This window comes from Bubalus kerabau, chromosome 18, assembly GCF_029407905.1.
Source record: "Bubalus kerabau isolate K-KA32 ecotype Philippines breed swamp buffalo chromosome 18, PCC_UOA_SB_1v2, whole genome shotgun sequence".
In the NCBI taxonomy this organism is placed as follows: Eukaryota; Metazoa; Chordata; class Mammalia; order Artiodactyla; family Bovidae; genus Bubalus; species Bubalus kerabau.
In genome coordinates, this window is record NC_073641.1 from 26,838,492 (window position 1) to 26,854,190 (window position 15,699).

Genomic DNA, 15,699 nt, shown 5'->3' on the forward strand with positions numbered 1-15,699 from the left:
GTAGAGATTTAGAAATGTTCTTAGCTAGTTAACTGCAGATGTCAAGACCCTTCATCATTAAGCACTTTAGTATTTGTTTTCTCAGGACAGTAATATTCATTTGGTAACCGTAGTCCAATGATAAAATTCAGGAAATTTACCCTTATGCAATACTGTCATTGCAGGTTCTAATATTCAGTCTCTGTTCAGCTGTTATCTGTTGCCCAACAATGTTGGTTTATGGTGTTGTTCCTCCACCTAATCCAGGATCCAGTCCAGGAGGCATTGTGATTATTACGTCTCTTTAGCCTTCTTTAACCTGAAACAGTTCCTCAGCCTTCCTTTGAGATGTTAGAAGCAGGCAGGCAAATTGTCCTGCGGAATGCTCCTCACGGTGGTGTCCGACCTCCTGGTGCTTGGATGCTGGTGGTGCGTTTTTGACGGGAAAATTGTGCGATGACGTGAAAATTGTGCGATGACATGGTGCCCCTTGCAGTGCCTGCATCACAGCAGGAGGGGGTCTGCAAGTCCTTGTGGGTCTCATTCCTGGGATATTAATTTTGATTGCTCAGTCCAGGCGATATCCTCGGGTCTCTCACCATCAAGTCCCCTTTCTGCCTTAGAGTGAATAGGTTATTTGGTTACTTCTCAATATGGGATCATTTAAAATGTGACTATGCTTTGCCTCTACAGTCTTATTAAAGAGCCGTATTTCCCCTCTCTTGGCAGTGTTTTAGAGCACTCTGCTGCAAGGGTCCACCACCTGCACGCCCAGAGTATGACCTGGTCTGCATAGGCCTCACGGGCTCTGGCAAGACCAGCCTGCTGTCCAAGCTCTGCAGTGAAAGCCCTGACAGCGTTGTGTCAACAACAGGTGGGTACTGCACCAGGGTCCTCGTCCTTTTCTTCATCTCCCCTGAGATGCTCTCTTTTGCTTCCTGTGCTTTGGTGGGATCCCCTCATTTCACTGAGATGGTTCAGTGAGTTTATTATTTATTTTCAGTTACTCTTATTTTTCAAACTATGTTTAAAGGAGGCTTTAATAGCATCAAATTGTACCTTCCGTCCCTCTAGTTGGTCATTTCAGTGCCACTGAATAAATCAAGCCAGGAGAATCTTGATAGAAAATAACTCTGCAGCCTAGACTCCTAGTACTGTGACAAATGGGTTCATCTCAGACCCATTGAGTGTCCTTCTCCCTTGAGGTGTCACCCTAACCTACTTGTGTTGGTCACACACTCCCTACACAGTACAAGTGATAATCTCAGTCTTCTTCCTTGGAAGATGGTGGGCACAGGGACCATCAGTCAGGCTTACCATGTTCACTGAGGTGGCCTAGAAAAGTCAGTCTAGGCAGTGGTTCTCAGTCAGGGCACATTTTGCTTCTGAGGGGACATTTGGTAATGTCTGGAGACATTTGGATTCTTATAACGGGGAAGGTGCGGCTGACTTCTTTTGTGTAGAAGCCAAGGATACTGTTAAATATCCTACAGTATACATGATGGGCCCCCACCAGAAAGAATTATCCAGCTCAAAGTGCTACCAAGAGCTTTTGTCACTCCCCCAATACTTCCTCTTTTTCACCTGAAAATGAAAGGAAAGACAGGTGTTAATTAAAGGAAATTATGGAAGAATAGTTGAAGGAAATGAAAAACAGAGGTACTGTGGGAGGAGTGGGCTGAGACATTGTCTGCAAAACTTAAAAGATTTTTCATGCAGACAGCTTACTTTGAGCACCTACCTTGGAGAAGGAAATGGCAACCCACTCCAGTTTTCTTCCCCGGGAGATCCCATGGAAAGAGGGGCCTGGCAGGCTACAGTTCATGTGGTTACAAAAGAGTCAGACATGACTTAGCAACTGACACAAGCTCAAGCAAGCACCATGTGCTAGATCCAGGGTTAGAAACTGGGGATAACTCTAGTTAACATTCCAGAGAGTCAGTCTACTGGCCACATAGACATTAAGCTTGTGTCTAGAAATATACAAAGAAGGAGGAGTGATCAGTTTTGCTTGGACTGGTGGGAGGAAAGGATGACGCATGGCTTGTCCAAGAGGTAAGAATAAGAGAGTGAGGTAGAAGAAGAAAGAAGATTTGGGGGGGCAGAGGGGAAGTCTGTGTAAAGGCAGAGAGGCCTGAAACAGGTTGCTACTTCCTGGGAACCACATTTCCATGTGGCTGCAATGCATGGTTTGTAGAATGTCAGGAATCACAAGAGATAGGCAGTGGCCAAATCTTGGCAAACCATTTATACCGTGCTCAGGAATTTAACTCTTAGCCATTAAGTAAGGGAGTGGTAGGAGGGAGAAAGGGAGACATTAGATAGGATATATCTCATCTTCTGCTGCCCACTTCTCCTTCTGCCCTCATCTTTCCCAGCATCAGGGTCAATGAATTAGCTGTTTGCATCAGGTGGCCAAAATGTTGGAGCTTCAGGTTTATAATCAGTCCTTCCAGTGAATATTCAAGGTTGATTTCCTTTAGGATTGACTTGCTTGATCACATTGCAGTCCAAGGGACGCCTCATGAGTCTTCTCCAGCACCACAGTTTGAATGCATCAATTCTTCAGCACTCAGTCTTCTTCATGGGCCAATTCTCACATCCATACATGACTCCTAGAAAAACCATAACTTTGACTATAGGGACTTTTGTCAGCAAAGTGATGTCTCTGCTTTTTAATACATTGACTAGGTTTGTCAGAGCTTTCCTTCCAAGGAACAAGCGTCTTTTAATTTCATGGCTGCAGTCACCATTCGCAGTGATTTTGGAGCCCAAGAAAAAAAAAATCTGTCATTGTTTCCACTTTTTTCCCTTCTGTTTGCCATGAAGTGATGGGATCGAATGCCATGATCTTCATTTTTTGAATGTTGAGTTTTAAGCCACTTTTTTCACTCTCCTTTTTCACCCTTTCTGCCATTAAAACAGTATCATCTGCATATCTGAAGTTGCTGATATTTCTCTCAGCAGTCTTGATTCCAGCTTGTGATTTATCCAGCCTGGCATTTTGCATGATGTACTCTGCATATAAGTTAAATAAGCAGGGTGACAATTCAGCCTTGTCCTACTCCTTTCCCAGGGCAGTGACCTATAGAACAACTTCAATTCACCTAATATATGAGTAACACCTAATATTTTAATGTATCAAGGTGAGGGTGTAGAGAAAGGGATAGAAAAAATAATTGAAGAAATGATGAATGAAATGTTACCAGTCTTGAAGATAAATAACAAATCCAAGACATTCATTGAACCATAAGCACAAGAGATAGTACGCCAAGTCATGTCTTAGTGAAATTACTAAAGCCAGTGATAGTTTGTGATAGTTAATTTTATGTGTCAACTTGGCTGGGCCACAGTGCTCAGATACGTAGTCAAACATTGTTCTGGATATTTCTGTGAGTGTGTTTGTTTATATATATGTATATATATACATATATATAATGAGATTAATATATAAATCAGCAGACTTTGAGTAATGTTCTTTATATAATGCAGTTTGTCTCATCTAATCAGTTGAAGACCTGAATAGATCAAAAGACTGACTTCCCCAGAGCAAGAAGGAAGTCTGTGCTGGCCTTGGGACTTAAACTGCAGCATCAACTCTTTTCTTAGTCTCTAGTCTGCTGACCCACCTTGCAGATTTTGGACTTGACAGCCTCCAAGATATTATGAGTCAATTCCTATAAACATTTTTCTGTGTGTGTTTCTTTGGAGAATGCTGAGTAATACAAAAAGGAAATCTTAACAACAGAGAAAAAAAATCACACAGAAACAAAGATAAGAGTGACATCAGATTTCTCACCGGAAACAATGCAAGGGAAAAGGCAGTGGAGTGCATCTTTAAACTATGAAAGGGGGGGAAACTATCAGCCTACATCCAACAGAAATGTCTCTCAAAAAGAAAGTAAAAATAAAGACTTTTTCAGATGCAAAAGTAGTGAAAGTATTTATTGCTCACAGAGCTACATTATAAGATGAACATTGTAAGAAAATGCTAAAGGAAGCTCCTCAAGCAGAAGAAAGTAATTCCAGATGGAAACCTGGATCTGTACAAAGCAAAGTAACAGAAATTGTAATTACTGGATAATTGTATAAGATTCAGTTCTTATTTAAATCTCTTTATAAGATAAATTGTATAAATAAAAACAGTAGCAATATATTGGTATTGGGGGGTTTATAACATATAAATGTAAAATGCATGAGAACAATAGCGTAAAAGTCATGGGGGGAAACGGGAAGTATACTACTGTTAGGTTCTTATATATGAAGTAGTTTAATAACACTTGAAGGCAGGAGGAGAAGGGGACTACAGAGGATGAGATGGTTGGATGGCCTCACCGACTCAATGGACATGGGTTTGGGTGGACTCCGGAAGTTGGTAATGGACAGGGAGGCCTGATGTGCAGTGGTTCATGGGGTTGCAAAGAGTCGGACACGACTGAGCAACTGAACTGAACTGAACTGAAGGTAGACTATAATAAATTAAAGGTATGTTATAAAACCTAAAGCAACCACTAAAGTAACAAGCAAAATGTGAGAGCTAGTAAGGCAATAAATGAGATAAGACAGAATTACAAAGAATAGTTTTAAAAATGACAGGAAAAAGGGAAACAAGAATATATGGGACAGATAGAAAACAAATAGCAAGGTGATACATTCAAATCTGATCATCAGTCATCAAATTAAATGCAGAAGGTTTAGATTCTTCAATGAAGAGACTGAAAACGATATGATTAGATTAATAGCAAGACCCAAGTAGGTTAAATGTAAGAAGATGGAAAAAGATATATCATGCTGCTGCTGCTGCTGCTAAGTCGCTTCAGTCGTGTCCGACTCGGTGCGACCCCATAGACGGAAGCCCACCAGGCTCCCCCATCCCTGGGATTCTCCAGGCAAGAACACTGGAGTGGGTTGCCATTTCCTCTCCAATGCATGAAAGTGAAAAGTGAAAGGGAAGTTGCTCAGTTGTGTCTGACTCTTAGCGACCTCATGGACTGCAGCCTACCAGGCTCCTCCATCCACGGGATTTTCCAGGCAAGAGTGCTGGATTGGGGTGCCATTGCCTTCTCTGATATATCATGCTACTAGGGATCAAAAGAAAGTTGGTGTGGCTGTATTATATCAAACAAGGTAGACTTTAGAGCAAAGAATAATTCTGGGGATAAAGAAGTTCATTTCATAATGATGAAGGGGGTCTGAATCAGAGGACATAATGATGCTAAAACATTTATGTATGTAATAATGGCTTCAAAATACACATAGCAAAAACTGACAAAACCCACAATTACAAAGATTTCAATACTTTAAATTATTGATAGAACACATATGAAGAAAATCAGCCAACAGGTAATAGACTTGAACAACAACAACCTTGACCTGATTAATATTTATAGAGCCCTCTACCCAAGAGCAACAGAGCATCGTCTTCTCAAATAAGACCATATTTGAGGGCATGAAACAAGTTTCAGCAAATTAAAAAGGATTAAAATACGTTGTCAGATCACAGTGGAATTGAATTAGAAACCAATAACAGATCATCTCTGGAAAAGTCTCCAAGTATTAAGAAACTGCTGCTGCTGCTAAGTTGCTTCAGTCGTGTCTGACTCTGTGCAACCCCATAGACAGCAGCTCACCAGGCTCCCCTATCCCTGGGATTCTCCAGGCAAGAACACTGGAGTGGGTTGCCATTTCCTTCTCCAATTAGGAAACTGAACTACTTCTATATATCCAGTGGATCAAATAAGAAATCAAAAGAGAAACTGTAAAGTATTTTACACAGAATGGAAATACAACACATCAAAATTTATGAGATGTCTCTAAGCATGGACAGTGGGGGCATTTCATAGCTTTAAACCCCTGAATCAGGAAAGAAGGCCCTTAAATCAGTGACCTCAGCCTCCACCTTAAGGAATGAGAAGAACTGACTAAACCCAAAGTAAGCAACAGAAAGGAAATAATAAGGATCAAAGTGAAAATCAGTGGAATAGAAAAACAATAGAGAAAACTCATTAGATCAAAAGCTGGTTCTTTGAGAAGATCAATAAAATTTATAATAACTCTAGCCAAGCTGATGAGGAAAAAAAAGATGGCACTAATTATAACATCAGAAATGAGAGAGGTTACATCAAGGTAGATTCTATAAATATTAAAAGGATAATAGAATATTATGAATAGGAGACGTCCCTGGCAACTCAGTGGTAATGAATCCGCCTGCCAATGCAGGAGACACGGGTTTGATCCCTGGTCCGAGAAGATCCCACATGCCACAAAACAACTAACTGCTGAGCCAGCGCTCTAGAACTACTGAAAGCCTGTGTGCCTAAAGCCTGTGCACTGCAACAGAGAGTAACCCCCACTCTCTGCAACTGGAGAACACCCACGTGCAGCAGTGAAGACCCAGCACTGTCCAAGAGAAAAAATATATGTATATATCTCTTTTTTAAAAAAGGATATTATGAACAACTTTATGCTAGTAAATTTGACAACTTAAATGGACAAATTCCTTGAAAGATAAATCATCAAAATTCATTCAAGAATAAATAGAATACCCAGATCTGTAGTTAGTGAAGAAATTGAAATTATAAGTTTTTTTTTTAAAAAAACTAGTTGGTTTCACTGGTAAATTTTCTTGAACATTTGAAAGAGGAACTAATGCCAGTGCTACATAACGTCTTTCAGAAAATTGAAGAAGAGGGAAAACTTTCAAATTCCTTGTATAAGACCAGCAAGTTTAATGTTAAAACCAGACAACAATATTACAAGAAATGTAGCATACCATATTCCTCATGAACACAGATGCCAAAAATATAAACAAAAATCTAGCAAATAAAATCTAACAGTAGTATATTAATAGGTATCATCCTTTAATAAATCATGACCAAGTAACATTTATCCCGGGAATACAGGACTGGTTTCGCATTCAAAAATAAATAAATTTAGCTTACATTATCAGTAAGCTGATATTGATCATCTCAAGAGATACAAACAAAAAACATTGATTTCTGATAAGAAAAAAAAGAAACTCTCACCAAAGTTGGAACAGAAAGGAATTTTCTCAACTCTTAATGGCCGTTTATAAAAATCTATAGCTATTGTTATACTTAATGATGAAATACAAAACTTATTCCCAGTCAGATAAAGAATAAGATATGGATGTCTCTTATCACCACTTCCATTCAGCATTGTAGTGGCGATTCTAGGCAGTACATCAGGCAAGCAAAAAGAAAGAAAGGGCTTCCAGATAGGCAAGGGATAAGTAGAACTTTGTATGTTTGCTATGTTTTCTATGTAGAAAATTTGATGAAATCTGCAATTTTACACCAATAAATTAAGAGATGGCTAATATGAATTTCGAGTTGATAATTTTGGAGATGTGACAATTTGAAGGATAACTTCAATCATTAGTTTTGGAGAATGTTGTCTTTAAGACTAGAAGCAGACAGAATGGTGGACAAATGTTAGCCAAATATTGAATTCATTCAGATGGATAAACAAATGCCCTGAAGGTTAGTATATGGAAATCCAAAGGTCCACATATAAACAAATGTCACAGCTTCAAGTGGGACATTATTAAAAGGTGAGAGATGATACCACTCTAATGGCAGAAAGTGAAGATGAACTATAGAGCCGTTTAATGAGGGTGAAAGAGGAGAGTGAAAAAACTGGCTTAAAACTCAACATTCAAAAAACTAAATTCATGGCATCTGGTCCCATCATTTCATGGCAAATAGATGGTGGAAAAGTGGAAATAGTGGCAGATTTTATTTTGGGGGAGTACAAAATCACTGTGGAAGGTTACTGCAGCCACGAAATATAAAGGATGCTTGCTCCTTGGAAGAATATCTATAACAAACCTAGACAGCATGTTAAAAAAGAAACATCACTTTGCTGACAAAGATCCATATAGTCAAAGCGGAGGTTTTTCCAGTAGTCATGTACAGATGTGAGAGTTGAACTATAAAGAAGGCTGAGCACCGAAGAATTGATGCTTTTGAACTGTGATGCAGAAGAAGACTTTTGAGAGTCCCTTGGACAGCAAGGAGATCAAACCAGTCTTTCCTAAAGGAATTCAACCCTGAATATTCATTGGAAGGACTGATGTTGAAGCTCCATTACATTGGCTACCTGATATGAAGAACCGATTCATTGGAAAAGACTCTGATGTTGGGAAAGATTGAAGCAGGAGGACAAGGGGGAGACAGGATGAGATGGCAGGATGGCATCACCAGCTCAATGGATATGAGTTTGAGCAAACTCCAGAAGATAGTGAAGGACAGGGAAGCCTGGTGTGCTGCAGTTCATAGGGTCGCAAAGAGTCAGACATGACTTAGCAACTGAACAACAGCAACAGATGGTAAAGTGGTAAAAGCATAAGGAAACAAAGCTTGTCCTGGGTAACACTGATAAGGGAAGAAAGAACTCTGTGTGCTGGTATAAAGAGGATGGAAAAGCATGTAAGAAAATGTTGGAGCCCAGAGAAGACTTTTCTTGACGAAGGTGAGGTTCCCTGGATTTAGTGGGAGGGCCTTGTAATGGTTAAGGGAGAGCAGAGTTGGGCATGAGGTGTGAAGTGAGGATATAGAAGAGAAGGGGTAGATGCTTGTTGGTTGAGTCTGTGTTTATTGTAGCTAATGAAGGTGGGCAAGATGTTGGAGAAACTAGTGGTGACAGAGGAAGGAGGGGTGGAGGCAGAGGAGAATAAGCAGAATGATTTCAGTTATCAGTGGACCCACAGAACCCGAGTCCAGATAGACGTTGCTGCTGTGCTCAAACTCAACTTCCAGTTCCTTTTGTTGTATATGTATGTAACTGAAGAAGAACAAAGGAGGTAGAAGAAAAGTCTTATAATAAATGACAGAACCCAGTGGTGGAGGTCAGAAAGCCACACGTCCATGTGAACATTCAATGTGGAGATGGGAAAACAGTCACAGGAGGCCTATGGAGAATAATGTACACAGTGAAGGAGCAAGAGACCTAACTGAAAATTTTGAAAGACTGGAAAGCTAAAATTCAGAGGAAGAATATAAGTGAAAGCAATGCTATTGAGAGTTTATGACTGTCCCATTTAGAGAATTCAGTCACATTCTCAAATAGTACTGAGAATCTAATTGATAAATTTAGCTAAGTTCACAAAGAGAAATTCATAAAAAGAATTAATGGGAAACAGAAAGGTACAGCTTTATCAGAAGTCAATTTTACTAGAAAAGGAATGAAATGTTCAGTTCAGTTCAGTTCAGTCGCTCAGTTGTGTCCAACTCTGCAACCCCATGAATTGCAGCACACCAGGCCTCCCTGTCCATCACCAACTCCCGGAGTTCACTCAGACTCACATCCATCGAGTCAGTGATGCCATCCAGCCATCTCATCCTCTGTCGTCCCCTTCTCCTCCTGCCCCTAATCCCTCCCAGCATCAGAGTCTTTTCCAATGAGTCAGCTCTTGGCAAGAGGTGGCCAAAGTACTGGAGTTTCAGCTTTAGCATCATTCCTTCCAAAGAACACCCAGGGCTGATCTCCTTTAGAATGTTAATTTATAGCTAAATTTACCAAACTTTTCGTTAAATTTTGTCCCAATGCTGTGAAGATTGTGGTTACCTTCGTATGCACATGAATTACTGGTGACATTGTGATTGGTGTTGCCTGCCCCTCTTTTTTTGGAAAGCAGTTATTAATATAAATTAAAGGTTACCAAAATATTTACAGCCCTTGGCCTAGTAATAGTGTCAACTGAGAATTTACTGTAAGCATGTAATTTCAGAGAAACTATATGAACAAATGATTGCCACATTTTGTATAACTGAAACTTTAAAGTAATTTAAATGTTCTGTATCAAAGGAGTCTGTTAATTAAATTGTGGTATGTCAATTGAAATGATCATATATTGAGAAATATATACAGCCTTCTGTAGAAGAAAATTAAATTTACATTTTGAAAATTAAACCTTGCAAAACTGCTTTTAAATTGAAAATGGGGAAAAAAATGTAAAAAATAACAATAGGCTTTGTTGGTATGGTCGAATTATATGTGAAATTTTATTCTATTAAATTATTTCTCTATTTTATAGTGTTTTGATTCTATCAATCCAACTAAAAATGAAATGTTTGTTGGGTGAGTTTGGAACAGTTGAAAAGATAAATTGAGAATTAGTTTCTTAAAATGAAAACACATCACAAGAAGGATATGTCTATTTAATTCAGCAAGGCAAGAATCCCTGCCTTTTCTTCATAAGTCAAGGGAATCCAAACTGTGCTGGATTGTTAACTTCAGCAGTCTTTTACTTTGACATAATTTTTAAAAGATACTTAAATTGTCAAAACTCAAAGGACCAAGAAATCCTGCAAAAAGCAGGTCCTGCTGATATAGGGGAAAAAATTGAGTAGCTTGCACATTGGTCTAGAAACAAAAGTGAACTTTGTCCAGAGTGAATACCTTGACTGTATAACAGCACAAAGCATTTGTTGATAAAAGGGGTTGTTAACCTGTAGATTACACAGTATTCACTTTTTTTTTTTTACAACCAGAGGAGTGGAGTCTATAGGTTTAGGATAATATATTGTTGTAACACAGAGAACAATCTAGAGAAAATTGAACACTTGGAATTGAAAAAGGTTGAAAAATCTCTTCTAGGGATGTATATTGCTGCACTTGAAAGTTTGTAAAGTGTTATGTCATTCAGCTAAAATACAAAATTATCATTTGAAAGAAATATAGAAAGTTTATGAAAATTTGAAGATTTTAATAACTTTAGTATTTTGTGCATACATGTTAGGAAATAAATTAGAAAGTCAGATTTTGTATTTGCTAAAGGATTGTGTTTTATAAGTACTGATAGATTAAATTTCCTTTTATATTGTTGAAATCATATTTAAAATTTCGCTAGACCATTGTCCAAACATCACAAAACTACCATGGCCATTAATCATGCCCTTGGTTCAAGTCAAGCCTACCAGATCTGTAGAATGTCTTTCCTTGAGCAGTTCTTTAGTGATCCAGGGATCTGAGAAGCACACACAGTATCTGTGTACAAATGTGCAGACTTGCATATGTGTTATGGGAGGTGGGGGAAGGGTGGAGGTTGGGCTGAAGGTCCAAGTAAAATACTTATGTGTTCCACACAATGGATAAAAATAGACTAACCTCCCTCCCAAACCTAATTTTGTTACGATTTCGGTAATGCTTTCCCTGCATAAAAATTTTCAAATCCATCTCCCTTGTATCACAGGCTTTTTTGGATTTAAGGACTCAAAAGACAAAAACTGAGTCTATGCAAACAATTATTTCCCCAAAGAGTTACTAAGTCATATATTTATTAAAATTTGTGGGGTTAAATCTTAGGGGAGGTTTCAGCCTTACTAATGTAGCTTAAATAGGCCAGGAAAAAATGACTACGTAACTTAGGCTTCAGCCATCAAATTGTTTGAATGGAGTCAGGAGACCTACCCATGAGCCCTTCAGCCAAATACTGGAGGCCATTGATGATTGACTCAGTTGTTACTGTTTTTCCCTCCTCCTTGTTTAATACAAATAGTGGAATCGAAATGTTAGAGGGGGGATTCAAAATCAATGGGGAAAAGTGGCTGGTGAGTCTAAGAGCTGTGAACTAGGACTTCTAGGACCCTGTCTTGTCCCATCCATTCGCTGCCTCCTTGCGAAAAGAGCATCAGAGGAATGCTTTTGTTATTTTGCAGAAGCAACAGAGCAAGCACCCTGTCATGACTGAGTCAGGTGAACATTTCCCCTCACCTCCTAAGGTCATAGTTTTATTAATAATATCTAATAAAAAGTACTCTCTAAACTCATACTATTACTTTTATTCCATTAATAAGACAATGTAGTACAGACCTGAGAACACAGGAATCAAAAGAGATTCCTTGTGTTGGACTATTTATGAAACAAGAGGGAAAATAAATTAGTGGGCTCATTAGGTATATGTGTATTTTTCCAATCAGCTCCACCAATCTTTAGGTTCAAAACTGTGGACAAAATAGTATAAAATACATCAGCTTGTTGGTATGTGGAGGAGGTGCTATAGGGTGGAGTTCTGGTGGACTGATGAGACCTGTCAGGTTTTAAATGCAGCACTTAGCCCTTTTGTCTAGGTCCCTAACCCTTCTAGGTGTCATTTTCTTCCTGGAACAGTAGTTATTCATTAACTTAGGGATTGTCATAACAGCTAAATTAGGATATACAGTTGTCTCTTGGTATCTGAGGGGGACTGGTTCCATGACCACCCTCCCCTACAATGGATACCAAAATTTGAATATGCTCAAATCCTTTATATAAAAATACAGTATTTGTATGTAACCTACACACATCTTCCTGTATGTTTCAAATTATCTCTACATTACTGATAATACCTAATACAATGTAAATGGTGGCCTGTGTGCAGCAAATTGAAGTTTTGCTTCTTGGAATTTTCTGGAATTTTTTTTCCCCAAATATTTTTGATCTGCAGTTAGTTGAATATGTGGATGCAGAACCCTTGGATGTGGAGGGCTGACAAATATAAACGCTTCACATAGATCTTTAAACAAATACTGAGATCCTATTATGACCAAGCACTGGCATATAAGATACACCATACATTGCATCTCTGTTAAGAATGCTTTCAGTCTTTCGTGGGAACAGACATAAATAAATAAACTGATGCGTAATTAGGAATGTGAAAGTCATGTAGAAGCTCAAGGATCCAAAAAAAATCAACCTATTTTAGGAACACAGAGAGAAAGCTTGCCTGATGAAGTGAAGTTCAAACACCTGAAGGGTGACTAGTTTCCCAGAGGAGCAAAGAATACACACTTAGGCAGCAGTAGGTGCAAAGGCCCTGAGGTGGAGGGAGTATAGCTTGTTTTAGAAACCAAATATAAATGAGGGGGAGATGGTACAAAATAAGCTTAGAGAAGGAAAGAAGAATAGGATCTGATAGAGCTTTGTTAGATATTTTGAACTATCTCCTGAGAAGTGAGAAGCTATCAGACCCTTTTAACTAGGTGAATGGTGTGAACAGAGGTTCATTTCAGGAAAATACTTCTGCTGGTGTATGAGGGTGATAGAGGAGGCTGATAACAGAGTTCCGTTAGGAGGCTCACTAGATGGTTTGATCAGAGTTGTGCTGTGAGGATGAAGAGAAGTAGGCATGTTTGAGAACTATTAGGCAGATGAAACTGAAAAGCTTTGGTGAGTGGTTGATTGAGAAGGAAAGAAATGTTAAGGAGGACCACAAATATTTAGTCTATGGAAGTCCTCAATAAATGTTTGTTTTTGATTGTGTCTTCAGCAACTCTTACTTTTACCACTGCTTTCATAATATACCTGAGCTTGAGGCCACACATGATTTTGATTGGGAGAAAGCTTTCAGTGGTCATTTGATGACCATTAGTAATCGCAATTTTTGGTTTTACTTCTTAAAAAAAAACACAACACTTTATAGCACTGAGTACTATTTTCCTCTACAAATGAGGAATCTGAGGCACAGAGGGATTTAATAACTTGCTCAGACAGTTAGTAATGGTAGACCCAGAATTTGAACCCAGATATTCTTACTGTGGAGCCTGTGCATTCCACGGGTTTTTATTCTTCAGAGTGATCCTTCAAAAGAGGTGTTTTGATGAATTGACCTTTGTATCTCTACTAAATATTAATTTCCCTTCTTGACCTCACCCAATTCAGTGTAAAGGAATAAAATACAGTTGATCTGATGGTTCTTCTTGATTGCCCTTTTGGTGAACCAAAAATGTGTCCTTACATTTTAATTCTTCTTAATCCTTGCAAACAGGATGAATAACATAGAAAAATATTGCTTCTCTTCTATGAATAGTACATTCTCTGGACTAGTTATCTAGGCTTTATCCTCTGAACATTAATTACCACAGCTATATTGTAAAAATAATATGAAGACACCAAAGTGGAAGACTACATATACCTTTGCAGTATAAATCTAGCCACACATGTTCTATGTGAAGAGAAAACATTTATGAGTATTCTGAAGGAACATTTATACGCCTATAAATAACATTGCTGGTTTACTTTGCTTAAAGTGAATGCTAGAGGACATTTTTGTAGTCTGCAAGGATTCAAGATGGGAATTGTCATATAATCTGCCTGTTAGATCAGTAAATTTCTAAAGTTGTATTTTGCATATGGGTGTGGCAGTTTCCGAAAAAATACTACTTCCTTCTGGGTACCTGCATATTGTCAGCTTTTAAGAATCAAAGCAGATTAAACTTTGCTAGTATGCTCCATAACTATTTCCTTTTCAAAGTTGGGGTTTGTCCCATTTCTCTGGAAAATTCATACTCGGATTTATCCTGAACATAACCACTGATAGACTGTTTAGCACTTACATAGGGTTTTTGTTTCCAGGATTTCATAATCATTGCCTTTTAATCCATTTAACACCCCTGTGAGGTAGGCAGATAAATTCAAGCATCTAAGTTTCCCGTGGGCAGATTTCAGTGGCAGCATGAGTATTGTGACTGGCACTGAGTTTCCTTAACTTCCCAGAGGCCAGACACCTGGAGAGGCTTTCCTGCAGGTCAAGATACATGCCAGTGTGTCAGCCACAGGGCACTGCCTCCTACTCCTCCTGCTATTTTGCTAAGATTCAGTGACTGCATCTACCATTAACCACAATGCTATGCCCACAGTGTCTGTCTGCATGAAAGACACTCTGAAAGAGTACGTTTTGAAAGATTCTTAGGGAGCCCAACAAACGTTTATGTTCTGTAAAGCTATGGTTTTTCCAGTAGTCATGTACGGATGTGAGAGTTGGACCATAAAGAAGGCTGAACACCACAGAATTGACACTTTTGAACTGTGGTGCTGGAGAAGACTCTTGAAAGTCTCTTGGCCTGCAAGGAAATCAAACCAGTCAATCTTAAAGGAAATGAACACTGAATATTCACTGGAAGGACTGATACTGAAGCTCTAGTACTTTGGCCACTGATGCAAAGCGCCAACTCATTAGAAAAGACCCTGATGCTGGGAGAGATTGAGGGCAAGTGGAGAAGGGGGCAACAGAGGATGAGATGGTTGGATGACATCACCAACTCAACAGACATGAGTTTGAGCATACTCTGGGAGATAGTGAAGGACAAGGAAGCCTGGTGTGCTGCAGTTCATGGGACTGCCAAGAGTCAGACTTGACTTTGTGATTGGACAACAATAACAACACAACAAATTTCAACTGTTTACACTCCAGTGGAGCATAAACTCCAACAAAGGTACTTTTCATTCAGTGATAACACTCATGGCCCCAACTAAGTACTTAGATTAATAAATAAATGAGCACCAGAATTTCTGTCTTAGGAGTCTGTAATATATTCAGGTAGGCAAAAAATATGTGTACCTAATGATAAAATCATCAACATGGCGTCAATTGAAATATAAAGTTGGCAGTTTTATGTAGTATGCTTATTTGTACCAAGCTCTATGATAAAGATAATACACACATTATCACAACTTTGTGACGTAGATACTATCATCCTGGTTTTCAAACAATGAAAACCAAGGCTAGTAAGTTGACCGCAGTCATAGAGCTTCTGACTCCTTGGTAGAAGGTAGTGTATAGAATCTTAAAGCTCTAGGGCAATATACAACAGAGGAGTGGTAATAATAGAGTAGAGTATATAATAAGGCACATATTAACTTGTTTATGTATAAAGTAAAACAAAACCATGTAAAACAATTGTTTTTACACATGTAGTAATTGACATCTTTTTACCTTTC

General features: G+C 38.7%; 1 protein-coding gene across 3 annotated transcripts in view; it reads left to right on the forward strand.

Moving 5' to 3' along the window:
• Window positions 1–15,699, forward strand: part of ARL15 (ADP ribosylation factor like GTPase 15) — a 485,411-nt gene that overhangs the window by 183,968 nt on the left and 285,744 nt on the right. For all 3 annotated transcript variants that reach the window (XM_055555358.1, XM_055555357.1, XM_055555356.1), the window contains one exon: window positions 709–853. In XM_055555358.1, the coding sequence (XP_055411333.1) occupies window positions 709–853 (145 nt within the window). The remainder of the gene's footprint in view (window positions 1–708; window positions 854–15,699) is intronic.